Source organism: Passer domesticus, chromosome 31, assembly GCF_036417665.1.
Source record: "Passer domesticus isolate bPasDom1 chromosome 31, bPasDom1.hap1, whole genome shotgun sequence".
Classification (NCBI taxonomy): domain Eukaryota; kingdom Metazoa; phylum Chordata; class Aves; order Passeriformes; family Passeridae; genus Passer; species Passer domesticus.
The window spans coordinates 2,674,868-2,693,711 of NC_087504.1; the positions used below are offsets into that span (position 1 = coordinate 2,674,868).

General features: G+C 58.9%; 1 protein-coding gene across 2 annotated transcripts; it reads left to right on the forward strand.

Moving 5' to 3' along the window:
- The first annotated feature begins 250 nt into the window (after nucleotides 1-250).
- On the forward strand, nucleotides 251-18,844 carry STAT2 (signal transducer and activator of transcription 2). 2 transcript variants are annotated; one of them, XM_064401219.1, is made up of 25 exons: nucleotides 251-289; nucleotides 435-507; nucleotides 620-751; nucleotides 825-975; nucleotides 1,053-1,151; nucleotides 1,234-1,326; nucleotides 1,405-1,483; nucleotides 1,564-1,649; nucleotides 1,740-1,888; nucleotides 1,964-2,122; nucleotides 6,248-6,400; nucleotides 7,823-7,843; nucleotides 8,776-8,869; nucleotides 10,068-10,124; nucleotides 11,021-11,104; nucleotides 11,882-11,980; nucleotides 13,395-13,530; nucleotides 13,622-13,671; nucleotides 14,311-14,399; nucleotides 14,470-14,606; nucleotides 15,654-15,842; nucleotides 15,947-16,004; nucleotides 16,482-16,872; nucleotides 17,023-17,551; nucleotides 18,237-18,844. In XM_064401219.1, the coding sequence occupies exons 3-25, from the start codon at nucleotides 621-623 to the stop codon at nucleotides 18,362-18,364; spliced, it is 3,162 nt and encodes a 1,053-aa protein (XP_064257289.1). In that variant the 5' UTR covers nucleotides 251-289; nucleotides 435-507; nucleotide 620; the 3' UTR covers nucleotides 18,365-18,844. The 2 variants fall into 2 exon arrangements, with proteins under 2 accessions (XP_064257289.1, XP_064257288.1); XM_064401218.1 differs by having other exon boundaries at nucleotides 16,482-17,551.

Genomic DNA, 18,844 nt, shown 5'->3' on the forward strand with positions numbered 1-18,844 from the left:
ACCAGAGCAGAGGGGACCCCCGGTACCACCCAGGACCAGAGCAGAGGGCCCCCGGGACCACCCAGGACCAGAGCAGAGGGGACCCCCGGGACCAAGGAGGAGTGAGGGGACCCCCGGGACCACCCAGAACCAGAGCAGAGGGACCCCCTGAAGCCACCCAGGACCAGAGCAGGGTGACACCCGGAGCAGAGGGAACCCCGGGAGCAGCGGGACCCCGTGATCACCCAGGACCGAGCAGGAGCGAGGGGACCCCGGGCACAGAGGGACCCCCGGGAACAGCGGGACCCCCGGAGCAGCGGGACCCCCGGTATCACCCAGGACCGAGCAGGAGCGAGGGGACCCCGGGAGCAGCGGGACCCCCGGGCACAGAGGGACCCCCGGAACAGAGAGACCCCGGGACCACCCAGGACTAAACAGGAGCGAGGGGACCCCCGGGAGCAGCGGGACCCCCGTGCACAGAGGGACCCCCGGGAGCAGCGGGACCCGGGCCGCCGGTGCTGCGGGCAGGTACGTGGCGTGCCAATGCGCCCAGCTGGCACACGCGGCTGTTTCTCACCCTGCGCTCCCTCGGTGGCCCCGGGGGGGTCCCGGGTGCGCCCCTGACCCGCTGTCCCCCCAGCATGGCGCAGTGGCAGGAGGTGCAGAGCTTGGCCAACACTTACCTGGAGCAGGTGCACCAGCTGTACGCGGGCTCGGCGCTGCCCATGGCCGTGCGCCAGTCCTTGGCCGCCTGGATCGAGACCCAGAACTGGTACCGGGGGGGGGATCCGGGGCTGGGAGGGGGTCACCGGGGTGGGAGCGGTGCTGAGCCCGCGCTGCCGCAGGCGCCAGGCGGCGGAGCCGCTCTGCTCGCAGGCGCGGATGCTCTTCCACTCCTTACTGGTGGTACTGGGAGAGCGCTTGGGCAGCCTGGGCTCGGACCGCGAGGATTTCATGCTGAAGCACAACCTGCGCAAGGCTCACCGCGACCTCCAGGTGCGCTTCGGGGCCGGGGGGAGCGCGGTGGGGAGGGGTCTCAGGGGCTCTCTCACCTCCCCGAGCCCCCCCCGCAGGCGGAGTTCGAGGAGGAGCCGGAGAGGTTCGCCAACCTGGTGGACAACCTGCTGCAGGAGGAGCGGCGGATCCTGCGCCTTGGGCAGGCCGGGGGGCAGGTAGGGCAGGGCTGGGGGTGCCCCCCAACGCCCTCCGGGGGTCCCGCGGCCGCTGCCCCCCACCCCATCTCTCCCTCCTTAGGGGGGCTCGGCCCCCGCGCCCAGCCCGGCCCCGGAGAGCGGCCGGGAGCAGCAGATCCAGCGGCGCTTGGCCGAGTTCCACACGGCCCTGCAGGTAACCCCGCGACCCCCCAGACCCCCTCGGAGCCCCCCGGGGGCTGCCCGGCCCCTCCTGAGCCCGCTGTGCCCGCAGGAAGCCGAACGAGCCTTCAGGCACCTGGAGGACTTGCAGGACGCCTTTGACTTCTGCTACAAGGTGCACTACCAGCCAGGTGAGCCCCGCGCCGGGGAGATGGGGGGGTGGGCACCGCCCCGAGCCCCCCAAAACCCTGAGCCCGCTCCCTGCCCGCAGGTGGGGAGAGGAATGGAGACCCCGAGTACATCCAGGAGCTCCAATCCCTCCAGGCCAAACTGCAGAACCTGGACCGGCAGCGCCGGGTGAGATGGGGGGGCTCGGGGTGGCCGGGCTGAGTTTTGTGGGGGTCTTACCCCTCTGAGCACCCCCTTAAGAGCCACATCTCCCCCCAGGAGGTGCTGGCTCAGATGCAGCAGCTTTTGGGGCGCAGCGAGACCCTGCAGGAGCTGCTGCAGCAGGAGCTGGGGGGCTGGCGGGTGCGGCAGCAGTGCCTGTGCCTGGGGGGCACCGCCGACACCAACCTGCGCCCGCTGGAGACCTGGTACGGCTTGGGGAGGGGGCTCGGGGGGCTCTGGGGGCTGCGGCCGGGCCCCTCTGAGCTCCCTGAGCCTCGCAGGTTCACGGAGCTGGGCCAGGGGTTGTTCCAGCTGCGGCAGCTGCTGCGGGCGCTGGGGGAGCTGCGACAAAAGGTGACGTACGCCAGGGACCCGCTGGTGGCAGAGACGCCCCTGCTGGAGCAGCGGCTGCAGGAGCAGCTCACGCACCTGCTGAGGAGGTTGGGGCCGCGCCGGGGGGGATGGAGGGAGCAGGGAAGGGAGAGGGTCCTCCCCCGAGGGTGGTGGGGCGCTGGGAGGGGGAATGGGGATGGTGCCGAGGGTGGCAAGCAGTGTTTGAGCAACGCTGCCAGGCATGGGGTGGGGTTTTGGGGTGTCTGTGCAGGGTCTGGAGTGGGATCAGCGATCCTGGTGGGTCCCTTGCAGCTCTGGGTGTTCTGTAGTTCAGGAGGTTTTGCCCCAATTTTAACTTGGAGAGCTCTCCAGGGAATGGTTGGTGATGGTGCCAAGGGTGACAGAGCTCTGGGAGTGTTTGGGCAACGCTGCCAGGCATGGGGTGGGATTTTGGGGTGTCTGTGCAGGGTCTGGAGTGGGATTGATGATCCTGGTGGGTTCCTTGCAGCTCTGGGTGTTCTGTAATTCAGGAGGTCAGCGAGGGTTTTGCCCCAGTTTTAACTTGGGGCAGCTCTTCAGGGAATGGTCGTGGTTCCGAGGGTGGCAGAGCTCTGGAAGTGTTTGGGTAACACTGCCAGGCATGGGGTGGGATTTTAGGGTGTCCATGCAGGGTGTGGAGTGGGATCAGTGATCCTCATGGGTTCCTTGTAGCTCTGGGTGTTCTGTAATTCAGGAGCTCAGGGAGGGTTTTGCCCCAGTTTTAACTTGGGGCAGCTCTCCAGGGAATGGTGACGGTCCCAAGGGTGACAGAGCTCCTGGAGTGTTTGAGCAACGCTGCCAGGCACGGGGTGGGATTTTGGGGTGTCTGTGCAGGGTGTGGAGTGGGATTGATGATCCTGGCGGGTTCCTTGCACCTCTGGGTGTTCTGTAATTCAGGAGGTCAGGGAGGGTTTTGCCCCAGTTTTAACTTGGGGCAGCTCTCCAGGGAATGGTTGGTGATGGTGCCAAGGGTGACAGAGCTCTGGGAGTGTTTGGGTAACACTGCCAGACACGGAGTGCGATTTTGGGGTGTCCATGCAGGGTGTGGAGTGGGATCAACGATCCTGGTGGGTTCCTTGTAGCTCTGGGTGTTCTGTAATTCAGGAGATCAGGGAAGGTTTGGGCAATGCTCTCAGATTTGGGGGAAAGTTTGGCACCTGGAGGATTTGCACTTGTGGCAGCTCTCCAGGGAATGGTGACAGTCCCAAGGGTGACAGAGCTCTGGAAGTGTTTGAGCAACGCTGCCAGGCATGGGGTGGGGATTTGGGGTGTCTGTGCAGGGTGTGGAGTGGGATCAGTGATCCTGGTGGGTTCCTTGTAGCTCTGGGTGTTCTGTAATTCAGGAGGTTTTGCCCCAATTTGCACTTGGGGCAGCTCTCCAGGGAATGGTGACAGTCCCAAGGGTGGCAGAGCTCACAGAGTGTTTGGGAACACTGCCAGGCATAGGGTGGGGATTTGGGGTGTCCGTGCAGGGTCTGGAGTGGGATCAGTGATCCTGGTGGGTCCCTTGCAGCTCTGGGTGTTCTGTAACTCAGGAGCTCAGGGAGGGTCCAGGCTCTCAGGGATTTGGTGAAACATTTTGTGGTGTCCTGTGCTGGGCCAGCAGCTGGACTTTGATCCTGGTGGGTCCCTTCCAGCTCTGGATGGTTCAGGAGGTCAGGCAGAGGTTGGACAGCGCTCTCGGGTGTTGGCATTTAGGATTTTTGGGGCTGTCCTGGGACTCAGAGATTGTTGTGGGCCCCTTCCCACCTCAAGGAGCATTTGAGAAGGCTCTCAGGGACAGGGTGGGATTTTGGGGTGTCTTGAGTGTGGAGCTGGGCTTTGATCCCTGTAGGGCCCTTCCAGCTCAGGATATTCCATAATTCCAGGGCTCAGGGACTGTTTGGACACCTCTGTCACGCCCTCAGTGCTTCAGGTGTTGGGATTTAGGACTGGGAGGACTTTTGGGGTTGTCCTGTGCTAAACCAGGAGTTTGACTCCTGATGGGTCCCTTCCATCTCTGGATGTTTGAACCCCACTCCAACGTTGGGATTTGGGACAGGGCAGGTTTTGGGATTATCCCATGCCAAAAGTTAGATTTCTGATGGGTCCTTTTCATCTCTGGGTGTTTGGACACCACTCAAACATTGGGATTTAGGGCAGGACAGTTTTGGGGTTATCCCATGCCACAAGTTTGACTCCTGATGAGTCCTTCCCATCTCTGGGTGTTTGGACATTGGGATTTAGGACAGGGCAGGTTTTGGGGTGGTCCCATTCCAGAAATTGGATTTCTGATGGGTCCCTTCCATCTCTGGGTGTCTGGACACCTCTCAAATGTTGGGATTTAGGAGAGGGAAGGTTTTGGGGTTGTCCTGTGCCAGAAGTTGGACTTCTGATGGGTCCCTTTCATCTCTGGGTGTCTGGACACCACTCCAACATTGGGATTTGGGGACTGGGGATACTTTTGGGGTTGTCCTGTGCCAAACCAGGAGCTGGAGATGATTCTGAAGGGTCCCTTCCATCTGTGGGTGTTTGGACACCTCTCAAATGTTGAGATTTGGGACTGGGCAGGTTTTGGGGTTGTCCCATGCCACAAGTTTGACTCCTGATGAGTCCTTCCCATCTCTGGATGTTTGGACATGACTGAAACATTGGGATTTAGGACTGGGCGGGTTTTGGGGTTATCCCATGCCACAAGTTGGACTTCTGATGGGTCCTTTTCATCTCTGACTGTTTGGACACCACTCAAACATTGGGATTTAGGACTGGGCAAGTTTTGGGGCTGTCCCATGCCAAACCAGGAGCTGGAGATGATTCTGATGGGTCCCTTCCATCTCTGAGTGTTTGGACACCTCTCAAATGTTGGGATTTAGGACAGGGCAGGTTTTAGGGTTATCCCATGCCAGTAGTTGGACTTCTGATGGGTTCTTTTCATCTCTGGGTGTTTGGACACCACTCAAACATTGGGATTTAGGACAGGGCAGGTTCTGAGGTGGTCCTATTCCAGAAGTTTGACTCCTGATGGGTCCCTTCCATCTCTGGCTGTTTGGATACCACTCAAACATTGGGACTTGGGACAGGACAGTTTTGGGGGTTATCCCATGCCACAAGTTTGACTCCTGATGAGTCCTTCCCATCTCTGGGTGTTTGAACATTGGGATTTAGGACAGGGCAGGTTTTGGGGTGGTCCCATTCCAGAAGTTGGATTTCTGATGGGTCCTTTTCATCTCTGGATGTTTGGACACCACTCCAACATTGGGATTTAGGACTGGGGATACTTTTGGGGTTGTCCCGTGCCAAACCAGGAGCTGGAGATGATTCTGAAGGGTCCCTTCCATCTCTGGATGTTTGGACATGACTCAAACATTGGGATTTAGGACAGGGCAGATTTTGGGGTGGTCCTGTGCCAGAAGTTGGACTTCTGATGGGTCCTTTTCATCTCTGGGTGTTTGGACATCACTCAAATGTTGGGATTTGGGACTGGGGATACTTCAGGGGTTGTCCCATGCTAAACCAGGAGTTTGACTCCTGATGGGTCTCTTCCATCTCTGGGTGTTTGAACACCACTCCAACATTGGAATTTATGACAGAGCAGGTTTTGGGGCTGTCCTGTGGCAGAAGCTGGACTTTTGAAGGGTTCCTTCCATCTCTGGGTGTTTGGACACCACTCCAACATTGGAATTTGGGACAGGGCAGATTTTGGGGAGGTCCCATGCCAAACCAGGAGCTGGAGATTATTCTGGTGGGTCCCTTCCATCTCTGCGTGTTTGAACACCACTTAAACATTGGGATTTAGGACAGGGCAGGTTCTGAGGTGGTCCCATTCCAGAAGTTGGATTTCTGATGGGTTCTTTCTATCTCTGGGTGTTTGGACATCACTCAAACATTGGGATTTAGGACAGGGCAGGTTCTGAGGTGGTCCCATTCCAGAAGTTTGACTCCTGATGAGTCCTTCCCATCTCTGGGTGTTTGGACATTGGGATTTAGGACAGGGAAGGTTTTGGGGTGGTCCCATTCCAGAAGTTGGATTCCTGATGGGTCCCTTCCATCTCTGGGTGTCTGGACACCACTCCAACATTGGGATTTAGGACTGGGAGGAATTTTGGGGTGGTTCCGTGCCAAACCAGGAGTGAAACCCCACCAGAAGTGGGGGCAGCCCAGGGGTCTCGGGGCAGCCCGGGGGTCTCGGGGCAGCCCTGACCCCCCGTTCCCAGCGCCTTCGTGGTGGAGCAGCAGCCCAGCACGCCCAACGCCGGCAAGCGGCCGCTGGTGCTGCGCACGGCCGGCAAGTTCTCGACGCGCGCGCGGCTGCTGGTGCGGCTGCACGACCGCAACCGCGGCATGGAGGCCAGGATCCACATCGACAGGTGCGACACGGCGCCGCGGAAGGGCCACAGTCAATCAGATTAGATTAGATTGAGTTAAATTAAATTGTTTGTTAAATTAAATTAAATTAAATTAAATTAAATTAAATTAGACTAAATTAAATTAAATTAAATTAAATTATTTTGTTTGTTAAATTAAATTAAATTAAATTAAATTAAATTATTTTGTTTGTTAAATTAAATTAAATTAAATTATTTTGTTTGTTAAATTAAATTAAATTAAATTAAACTAAATTAAATTAAATTAAATTAAATTATTTTGTTTGTTAAATTAAATTAAATTAAATTAAATTATTTTGTTTGTTAAATTAAATTAAATTAAATTAAAATAACTCAAATTAAATTAAATTAAATTATTTTGTTTGTTAAATTAAATTAAATTAAATTAAATTAGACTAAATTAAATTAAATTAAATTAAATTATTTTGTTTCTTAAACTAAATTAAATTAAATTAAATTATTTTGTTTGTTAAACTAAATTAAATTAAATTAAAATAGATCAAATTAAATTAAATAAAATAATTATGTTTGTTAAATTAAATTATTTTGTTTGTTAAGTAATTAAATTAAATTAAATTAGATTAAATTAAATTAAATTAAATTAGACTAAATTAAATTAAATTAAATTAAATTAAATTATTTTGTTTGTTAAACTAAATTATTTAATTTGTTAAATTAGATTAAATTATTTAATTTGTTAAATTCATTAATTTAATTTATTCAATTAAATAACAATTATATTATTTAGTATATTAATATTTAAAATTATTCAATTAAATTATTTAATTTATTAAATTAAATAATTATTACTAATTATATTATTGTATTTATTAAATTAAATAATTTAATTTATAACTATTTCTATTATTGAATTTATTGAATTTATGCTTTATTAATTTATAGCATATATTAATTTTTTATTCAATGAAATTATTGCATTTATAAAATTAAACAATAATTATAAATAACTATTTAATTTATTCAATTGTTTATTTATTAAAGTAAATTATTTGAGACCTTGATCCCATCCCTTTAATTAATACAAAACCAGCTCCAGGGGGCACTTAAATTATTTAATTTATAATATCAATAAGTATAAATATTATATTATTTGGTTTATGAAATTAAATAATAATTAGAACTAATGCTATTATTGAATTTATGCTTTTTTAATTTATACTATATATTAAATTTTTAATTTCTTCAATCAAATTATTGCATTTATAAAATTAAGTAATAATTATATTTAATTTATTCCATTTTGTATTTATGAAAGTGAATTATCTAAGACCTTGATGCCATCCCTTTGATGAACACAAAAGCAGCTCCAGCCCCCCGAGCCCCCCCTGCCCGCCCGGGGGTCCCGCTGGCCCTGACCCCCCCCCCCCCCTTTGTCTCTTGCAGGGACCCTCCCAACATCAAAGGGTGAGAGCAGGGGCAGCGCGGGAGGGGCTGCGACCCCCCCGGGGGTCCTGAGCCCCCCCCCCACCATCTTTTGGGGGTCCTGAGCCCCCCTGACATCCCTGGGGGGGGGTCCTGAACCCCCCTGACATCCCTGGGGGGGGGTCCTGAGCCCCCCTGCCATTCCTGGGGGATCGTGAGCCCCCCCCCCCCACCATCTCTGGGGGGTCCTGAGCCCCCCTGACATCTCTGGGGGGGGTCCTGAGCCCCCCCCCCACCATCTCTGAGGGGTCCTGATCCCCCCTGACATCCCTGGGGGGGGTCATGAACCCCCCTGCCATTCCTGGGGGGGTGGGTTCTGAAGCCCCCTGCCATTCCTGGGGGGTCCTGAAGCCCCCCCCCCACCATCTTTGGGGGGTCCTGAGCCCCCCCTGACATCCCTGGGGGGGTCCTGAACCCCCCTGACATCCATGGGGGGGGTGGTTCTGAACCCCCCTGCCATCCCTGGGGGGTCCTGACCCCCCCTCTCCATCCCTGGGTGGGGGTCCCAACCAGGGCTGCATCCCCCAGGGGTCTCCATCCCACCCCCCAGCCCCTCTGGGGGTCCTGATTCCCCACCCCCAGCCCCTGAGGGAGGGTCCTGAATCCCCCCCACCATATTTGGGGGGTCCTGAACCTCCCCTGATATCCCTGGGGGGTCCTGACCCCCCCTTTGCCATCTCTTAGGGGGTCCTGACCCCCCCTCTCCATCCCTGGGTGGGGGTCCCAACCAGGGCTGCATCCCCCAGGGGTCTCAATCCCACCCCCCAGCCCCTCTGGGGGGGTCCCAACCCCCCCCCCCCCACAGCTGGGCAATGTCCCCCTCCTGGGAGAGGGGGGGGGTCCTGCCCCTTCCGGGGGTCCCGACCCCCCCCCCGGGGGTCCCGCGCCCCCCCAGCCCCGCCTGTGCCCCGCAGGTTCCGCCGCTTCAACATCCTGACCTCGAGCAGCAAAACGCTGCTGGCCGGGGACAGCCCCCAGGAGGGGCTGCTCTGCGACTTCCAGTACCTCGTAGGGACCCCCGACCCCGAATCCGCACCCCCAGACCCCCAATTCCCCCCCCCAGACCCCACATCCCCCCCCAGACCCCAAATTCCCTCCCCAGACCCCCAAATTGACCCCCAGACCCCCCAGACCCGCCAATCCCACCCCAGACCCCAAATCCCCTCTCCAGACCTCAAATCCCCCCCAGACCCCCAAATCCCCCCCAGACCCCCAAATTGACCCCCAAATCCCCCCCAGATCCCAAATCCCACCCCAGACCCCAAATCCCCCTCCCCAGACCCCCAAATCCCTCCCCAGACCCCAAATCCCCCTCAGACCCCAAATCCCTCCCCCAGACCCCAAATTGACCCCCAAATCCCCCCCAGACGCCAAATCCCCCCCAGACCCCCAAATTGACCCAAAATCCCCCCCAGACCCCCAAATTGACCCCCAAATCCACCCCCCCAGACCCCCAAATCCCCCCTAGACCCCAAATCCAACCCCCCAGACCCCAAATCCCTCCCCCGACCCCCAAATCCCTCCCCAGACCCCCAAATTGACCCCAAATCCCCCCCCAGACCCCCAAATTGACCCCTAAATCCGCCCTCCCAGACCCCACATCCCCCCCAGACCCCAAATCCCCCCCAGACCCCCAAATTGACCCCAAATCCCCCCCAGACCCCCAAATTGACCCCAAATCCCCCCCAGACCCCCAAATCCAACCCCCCAGACCCCCAAATCCCCCCCAGACCCCCAAATTGACCCCCAAATCCACCCCCCCAGACCCCCAAATCCCCCCTAGACCCCAAATCCAACCCCCCAGACCCCCAAATCCCCCCCAGACCCCCAAATTGACCCCCAAATCCCAGCCCCCCAGACCCCAAATCCCCCTCCCCAGACCCCCAAATCCCCCCCAGACCCCCAAATTCCCCCCCCAGACCCCCCAAATCCCCCCCCAGACCCCAAATCCCACCCCCAGATCCCCCCCCAGACCCCAAATCCCCCCCAGACCCCCCAAATCCCCCCCCAGACCCCAAATCCCACCCCCAGACCCCCAAATTGACCCCCAAATCCCCCCCAGACCCCAAACCCCCCCCCAGACCCCCAAATTGACCCCCAAATCCCACCCCCAGACCCCAAATCCCCCTCCCCAGACCCCAAACCCCCCTCGGGGCGGGGGTCTCGGTGGGGACCCCAGCCCAGGCTGGCTCTGCCCTCCCCGCAGACGCTGAAGGAGCAGAAGGAGAGCAGGGCTGGCAAGGGCAAAGGTGCCAGCGGCGAGGTGGGCACGGGAGCGACTGGGAGCGACTGGGAATGGGACTGGGAATGGGACTGGGATGGACTGGGAGGGACTGGGAATGGGACTGGGGGGGACTGGGAGGGACTGGGATGGACTGGGAGGGACTGGGAATGGGACTGGGAGGGACTGGGAATGGGACTGGGAATGGGACTGGGAGGGACTGGGAGGGACTGGGGGGACTGGGAATGGGACTGGGATGGACTGGGATGGACTGGGATGGACTGGGAGGGACTGGGATTGAACTGGGAGGGACTGGGATGGACTGGGAGGGACTGGGAATGGGACTGGGAAGGACTGGGGGGACTGGGAGTGGGACTGGGAGGGACTGGGATGGACTGGGAGGGACTGGGAGGGACTGGGAGGGACTGGGAATGGGACTGGGATGGACTGGGAGGGACTGGGAGGGACTGGGAGGGACTGGGATGGACTGGGGGGGACTGGGAATGGGACTGGGGGGGACTGGGAGGGACTGGGATGGGACTGGGATGGGACTGGGATTGAACTGGGAGGGACTGGGATGGACTGGGAGGGACTGGGAATGGGACTGGAGGGGACTGGGATGGACTGGGAGGGACTGGGATGGACTGGGATGGACTGGGAGGACTGGGATGGGACTGGGAGGACTGGGATGGGACTGGGAGGACTGGGATGGACTGGGAGGGACTGGGATGGACTGGGATGGACTGGGAGGACTGGGATGGACTGGGAGGGACTGGGAGGGACTGGGAGTGACTGGGCTGAACTGGGAGCGACTGGGAGGACTGGTATGGACTGGGAGGCACTGGGAGGACTGGGAGGGACTGGGATGGACTGGGATGGACTGGGAGGGACTGGGAGGACTGGGCTGGACTGGGCCGGGTGGTGCCACCTCCCCGCAGGGTCCCCTGGTGGTGACGGAGGAGCTGCACCTCATCACCTTCACGCTGGCTTACGCCTACTGCGGGCTGGAGCTGGAGCTCGAGGTGAGAACGCCGGGCTCGGCTGCCACTCCTCTCTGCCCCAGCACGGGACAAGGCGGTTCTGGGCAGGCTGCACTTTGGAGAAGGAGTCTGGGCTCTTCTTTTGGTCTTCAGTTGAGTTTATTGTTCCTTATCTACAAAGTTTTTCTGTCTGTCCAGCCGGGGTCTGATCAGCAAGGCAGCCAAGGGCACTCTCTCCCACCCACGGGGTCTCTTTTATAGTAAAAACTACGTGTAAGATATTTTTACCTTCAATTCCCAATACTTTTCGCCCTTGTTGGCAAGTGCACTTTCTCTATGAACCAATCCACACGTGCCAACATCATCCTGAACATGGATGCCAAGGAGAAGAAAGAAGAAGGACGGGGCACGCCCAAATCCCTCCATTTTAGAACCCCTGACCCCCATGTGAAGGATTCCAAACCCCCCTGTACATATAAACAACACACAAAACCCTCCTGTACAGTGCTCCAAAATTTTCCCCTTCACCCTGTGATTCCTACTTAAATTTTTGTGGCCTGTAGTTCTTTATATAAGGTTGGCAATTAGCTCCATGAATTAAGATCAAGGTTGGCAATTTGCTCCATGAATTAAGATCGAATTTCCAGGTGCCTTTGGCTTCCTGCCAGGGTCTCTGAGCCCCTGCCAGGGTCTCTGAGCCATCCAGGGCATCCAGAGAGATGCTCTGGGTTCTGACATGGGGGCTGGGGGTGCTGGGGGGGTTTAGGGGGGCCAGGGGGGTTTGGGGACAGCCAGCCTGAGCCCCTGTCCCCTCCCCAGGCCACCACGCTGCCCTTTGTCATCATCTCCAACAACAACCAGTTCTCCAGCGCCTGGGCCTCCATCCTGTGGTTCAACATGCTCAGCTCGGACCCCAAGGCGAGCGGGACCCCCTGGGCAGTGCCAGCCCTGCCTCGTGTCCCCCCTGCTGCTGCCTGTCCCCTCCCTTGCCCAGCCTCTGTCCTGGTTGTCCCCTGTGCCCTGTGCCCGGGTCTAGGCCTGGTCACTGCCCCATCCCCGGTGCAGATCTCTGTCCCCTGCTCCCAGTGCCCTGCTCTGCCTCATGTCCTTGTCCTTGTCCTTGTCTGTGTCCATGTCCTTGTCCTTGTCCTTGTCCTTGTCCTTGTCCGTGTCCTTGTCCTTGTCCTTGTCCGTGTCCTTGTCCTTGTCCTTGTCCTTGTCCTTGTCCTTGTCCTTGTCCTTGTCCCCTGCCCTGCTTTGATGCTGTCCTTGGTCCCTGTCCCCTGCTGCTGCAGTTCCCTGTCCCTTGGTCCCTGTCCCCTGCCCTGGTGCCTGTCCCCATCCCTTGAACCCCATCCCTGGCCACTTATCCCATCCCTTAATCCCTGTCCTGTCCCTTAATCCCTGTCCCATCCCCTGGTCCTTGTCCCCTGCCATTTGTCCCCATCCCCTAGTCCCTGTCCCATCCCCTGGTCCTTGTCCTGTCCCCTGGTCCCTGTCCCCTGCCACTTGTCCCCACCCCCTGGTCCCTGTCCCCCTGTCCCCTGCTCCAGTGCATGTGCCCCCCTCTCCGTGTCCCCCTTCCCTACCCGTGTCCCCCTCCTGGCCTTTCCCAATGTCCCTGTCCCTCTCCATGTCCCCATGCCCTACTCCAGTGCATGTCCCCATCCCCACCCCATGTCCCCTTCCCCGTGTCCCCATCCCCTCCTGCTGTCCCCAGCCCTGCTCACCCCGTGTCCCCCCGTGTCCCCCATGTCCCCCATGTCCCCTGCTCACCCCATGTCCCTCGTGTCCCCCCGTGTCCCCTGCTCACCTGTGTCCCCCGTGTCCCCCCCATGTCCTCCATGTCCCCTGTCTCCCCCGTGTCCCTCGTGTCCCCCATTCACCCCGTGTCCCCCCCGTGTCCGCCGTGTCCCCCATGTCCCCTGCTCACCCCGTGTCCCCCCATCTCCCTCGTGTCCCCCCGTGTCCCCCGCTCACCCCGTGTCCCCCCCATGTCCCCCATGTCCCCCGTCTCCCCTGTGTCCCTCGTGTCCCCCATTCACCCCGTGTCCCCCCCGTGTCCCCCTGTGTCCCCCCGTGTCCCCCGCTCACCCCGTGTCCCCCCCGTGTCCCCCATGTCCCCTGCTCACCCCATGTCCCCCCATCTCCCTCGTGTCCCCCTGTGTCCCCCCGTGTCCCCCGCTCACCCCGTGTCCCCCCCATGTCCCCCATGTCCCCTGTCTCCCCCGTGTCCCCCATGTCCCCTGCTCACCCCGTGTCCCCCCATCTCCCTCGTGTCCCCCCGTGTCCCCCATGTCCCCCGCTCACCCCGTGTCCCCCGTGTCCCCAGGCCCAGCAGTTCTTCTCGTCCCCGCCGCCAGCCCCGTGGCCCCGGCTGGCCGAGGTGCTGAGCTGGCAGTTCCAGAGCGTGGCCGAGCGCGGCCTCAGCCGGGACAACCTCCTGATGCTGGCCAAGAAACTGCTGGGTGAGGCTGGGGACACGGGGGACACCGGGGACACGGGGGGACACGGGGGGACACGGCTGCACTGTCCCCCTCACCCTGCTCTCGCCTCAAGGCTCGAAGCCGTCCCTGGACAGCGCCGTGGCCTGGCCCAAGTTCTCAAAGGTCAGTAGGGGCTGTCCCCCATGTCCCCATGGCCCTGTCCCCTCTGTCCCCATGGCCCTGTCCCCTCTGTCCCCGTGGCCCTGTCCCCTCTGTCCCCCATGTCCCCATGTCCCCCCATGTCCCCATGTCCCCATGTCCCCCCATGTCCCCCCATGTCCCCATGTCCCCATGTCCCCCCATGTCCCCCATGTCCCCCATGTCCCATGTCCCCATGTCCCCATGTCCCCCATGTCCCATGTCCCCATGTCCCCATGTCCCCATGTCCCCATGTCCCATGTCCCCCTGTCCCCCCATGTCCCCCGATGTCCCCCCATGTCCCCATGTCCCCATGTCCCCATGTCCCCATGTCCCCCATATCCCCATGTCCCATGTCCCCCATGTCCCCATGTCCCCCCATGTCCCCATGTCCCCATGTCCCATGTCCCCATGTCCCCATGTCCCATGTCCCCATGTCCCATGTCCCATGTCCCCATGTCCCCATGTCCCATGTCCCCATGTCCCCATGTCCCATGTCCCCATGTCCCCCATGTCCCATGTCCCCCATGTCCCCATGTCCCCCATGTCCCCCCATGTCCCATGTCCCCATGTCCCATGTCCCCATGTCCCCATGTCCCCATGTCCCCATGTCCCCTCCCTCAGGACGGCCCCTCCGGTTTCTCCTTCTGGGCCTGGCTGGACGGGATCCTGGGGCTGATCCAGGAGCACCTCAAGCAGCTCTGGAAGAACGGGTAGGAGCAGGGCTGGGGAGGGGTCTGGGGGTCCCGGGGGGGCCGCAGGAGCTGACGGTGCCTCCCCCAGACTCATCCTGGGCTTCGTGAGCCACAAGCAGGCCGAGAAGCTGCTCAGGTCCAGGAGGACGGGGACGTTCCTGCTGCGCTTCAGCGAGAGCGTCCTCGGGGGTGTCACCTTCACGTGGGTGGAGCACCACGACACAGGTGAGTGACACCCCCGGGACCCCCCCAGGACCCCCCGGGACCCCCCAGGACCCCCCAGCAGTGCAGCAGTGGAAGCCTCTGGAGATGGGATTCTCCAGGTCCATGGTGAGGTTTATCACGCCTGATAAACCTTTGTGCTGAGCAAATTTTGGGGAGACCCTGGAGGTTCAGTTCCACTGTAAGGCACAGAAAATAAACCTCCATTCCCTGGAGTTTAGCAAGCAAGAGGAGAAATTCAGATTCAGGTTAAAAATGGATGAGGATGGTGAAGCTGAATTCAGATTTAGGTTAAAAATGGATGAGAATAGTGAAGCTGACTTTGAATTTAGGATAAAAATGGACGAGAATGGTGAAGCTGAATTGAGTTTTAGGATAAAAATGGACGAGAATGGTGAAGCTGAATTGAGTTTTAGGTTAAAAATGGATGAGAATGCTGAAGCTGAATTCAGATTTAGGTTAAAAATGGATGAGAATGCTGAAGCTGGATTGAGTTTTATGTAAAAAATGGCCAAGAATGGTGAAGCTGAATTCAGATTTAGGTTAAAAATGGATGAGATTGGTGAAGCTGAATTCAGATTCAGATTAAAAATGCATGAGAATAGTGAAGCTGAATTCAGATCTAGGTTAAAAATGGATGAGATTGGTGAAGCTGAATTCAGATTTAGGATAAAAATGGATGAGAATGCTGAAGCTGAATTGAGTTTTAGCTTAAAAATGGACAAGAATGATGAAGCTGAATTCAGATTCAAAATGGATGAGAATAGTGAAGCTGAATTCAGATTCAGGTTAAAAATGGACAAGAATGGTGAAGATGAATTCAGATTTAGGTTAAAAATGGACAAGAATGGTGAAGATGAATTCAGATTTAGGTTAAAAATGGACAAGAATGGTGAAGATGAATTCAGATTTAGGATAAAAATGGACGAGAATGCTAAATCTGAATTTATGTAGAAAATGGACGAGAATGGTGAAGCTGAGCCCCATGCCTGGCACAGCTTTGTGGCACACGGTGTCACCCTCCTGCTGACCCCACTGTCCCCCCTGCAGAGTCCCCCACCTTCCACGCCGTGGAACCCTACACAGCCTCGGAGCTGGTGTCGCTGGCCCTGCCCGACATCATCCGTGACTACCACATGAGCCTGGAGGAGAAGAACCCAGAAAACCCCCTCAAGTTCCTGTACCCCAGCACCCCCCGGGACGAGGCTTTCGGGCCCTTCTACAGCCAGAGGCTGGAGGGTATGGCCTGGCACGGCCTGGCATGGCTTGGCACGGCCTGGCACGGTTTGGGACTGAGCCAGGGCAGCGCCTGCCACCCCCCTGAGGCCTCTGTTTGTCCCCAGGGAGCCTGAGCGAGTCCCAGAAGTACCTGAACCGGCGCCTCATCCGCGTGTCCTCCAGGTGAGGGGCTGTGGGGACACCTCTGTGGGACTCTGGGATCCCCCGACCCCCATCCCTGATCCCAATCCCCATCCCCGACCCTGATCCCAGTCCTTGACCCCAATCCCAATCCCTGACCCCAGTCCCTGATCCCCATCCTAATCCCTGACCTCAGTCCCAATCCCTGACCCCAATCCCCAGCCCTGACCCCAATCCCTGACTCCAGTCCCTGACCCCAATCCCAGCCCCTGACCCAAACCCCTGACTCCTGGCTCCAATCCCAGACCCCAACCCCTGACCCCAATCCCAACCCCTAACCCCATCCCAGTCCCTGACCCCAATCCCTGCCCTGACCCCAATCCCAGTCCCTGACCCCGATCCCTGACCCCAATCCCAATCCCTGACCTCAATCGCAGTCCCTGACCCCAATCCCCGACCCCAATCCCAACCCCTGACCCCAACCCCTGACCCCAACCCCTGTCCCCTGTCTGTCCCCAGGCCCCCCAGCAAGCAGCAGACAGAGGAGGAGCTGGCGGTGGCCACGGAGAACCTGGAGACGCTGCGGCTGCAGCCCCGGGGGCAGGGGACACCGCAGGGCTTGGGGACACCGCAGGGCCTGGGGACACCGGGGGGCCTGGGGACACCGGGGGGCCTGGGGACACCGCAGGGCCTGGGGACACCGGGGGGCCTGGGGACACCGGGGGGCCTGGGGACACCGCAGGGCTTGGGGACACCGGGGGGCCTGGGGACACCGCAGGGCTTGGGGACACCGGGGGGCCTGGGGACACCGCAGGGCTTGGGGACACCGGGGGGCTTGGGGACACCTCAGAGGGTGGCCACGAGCCCAGGGACACCACAGGGGGTGGCCACAAGCCCAGGGACACTGCAGGTCACCCCTGGGAACTTGGGGACACCACAGGTGATAGCCACAAACCAAGGGACACTACAGGTGGTGGCCGTGAGCCCAGGGACACTTCAGGTCACTTCTGGGAGCTTGGGGACACTTCAGGGGGTGGCCACTAGCCCAGGGACACTGCAGGTCACTTCTGGGAGCTTGGGGACACCACAGGTGGTGGCCACGAGCCCGGGGACCCTGCAGGTCACGGGCTTGGGGACACTGCACCCACAAAGCCTGGAGCCACCACAGGTGCCATCAGCGGTCCCCAGCATGCAGGGGACACTGCAGGTGACACCAGGGGCTGTGGGGCCCGTGCAGGTGCTGCCCGGGGGGCTGCAGGTGCTGCAGGTGTGCCCAGAGGACTTGGGGACACCGCAGGGGACAGTGGGGACGCTGCAGCTGGGAGCTGCGGAGCCACCACGGGTCCCCGAGGAGCAGGGGACACTGCCAGCCGAGCTGAGGGACCTGGAGCTGCTGCCGGGGGGACAGGACATGCAGGAGCTGCTGCAGGGGAGCCGGGACGTGCAGGAGCTGCTGCTGCAGTCGCTGGAGGGGCTGGAGGCGGCCCCGGGGACCCCGGGGACACTGGGGACACTGGGGACACTGGGAGTGGCCGAGCTGATGCCCGACGTGGTGGCGACCTTGGAGGAGAGCTTGCAGCTGAGCCCCGGTGAGTGTCGGGGCTGGGGCGGGGACAGAGGTGGCACCTGGGCACTGAGGTGTCCCCAGATCACCGAGCTGTCCCCTGGGCACAGAGGTATCCCCCAGGTCACCAAGCTGTCCCCTGGGCACTGCCCTGTCCCTCTGGTCACTGCCCTGTCCCCAGGTCACCAAGCTGTCCCCTGGTCACTCAGCTGTCCCCTGGGCAGTGCTCGGTCCCTCTGGGCACAGAGGTGTCCCCCAGGTCACTGAGCTGTCCCCAGGTCACTCAGCTGTCCCCATGTCACCAAGCTGTCCTCAGGTCACCAAGCTGTCCCCCTGGGCACTGCCCTGTCCCCTGGGCACTCAGCTGTCCCTGGGTCACCAAGCTGTTCCCTGGGCAGAGAGGTGTCCCCCAGGTCACCGAGCTGTCCCCTGGGCACTGCCCTGTCCCCATGTCACTGAGCTGTCCCCATGTCACCGAGCTGTCCCCTGGGCACTACCCTGTCCCTCCGGCACTCAGCTGTCCCCGGGTCACCGAGCTGTCCCCCCAGGCACTGCCCTGTCCCCATGTCACTGCCCTGTCCCCATGTCACCGAGCTGTCCCCATGTCACCGAGCTGCCCCCGGGTCACTGCCCTGTCCCCATGTCACTGCCCTGTCCCCATGTCACCGAGCTGTCCCCACGTCACCGAGCTGTCCCCGTCCCCTCGGCAGGCAGCGCTGCTCTCCTGGACCAGCACGATCCGTTCCTGCCGCAGCCCGAGGACTCGGCCGTGCCCTCGGTGCCCTCGCTCTTCACCGACTTCCCCCCGCTGCACATCGACGCCAGCGACTTCCAGTGACCCCTGCCCGGGACCCCTCCCTGGGACCCCTCCCCAGCGACTTCCAGTGACCCCTGCCCGGTCCCTCCGTCCCTGGGACCCCTCCCCAGCCCCTTCCGGGGACCCCTCCCCGGTCCCTTCCCTTCTCTCCCCGATCGCTTCTGGGGACCCTTCCCCGGTCCCTTCCCTTCCAGGGACCCCTCCTCAGCCCCTTCCCTTCCAGGGACCCCTTCTGGGGACCCCTCCTTGGTCCCTTCTGTTCCAGGGACCCCTCCCAGGGACCCCTCCCCAGTCCCTTCCTGGGACCCCTCCCCAGCCCCTTCCCTCCCAGGGACCCCTCCCCGGTCCCTTTCATCCCAGGGACCCCTCCCCTTTTCCCTCCCTGTAAATACCCCCCTCCCCACCCCGCACACCCAGCCGCCTCTCCGATCTCCGCGGGAGCTTTATTAGAAACTCATAAATACCCGAGTTAAATAAAACAGCGGCTGGCGCCATAAATAA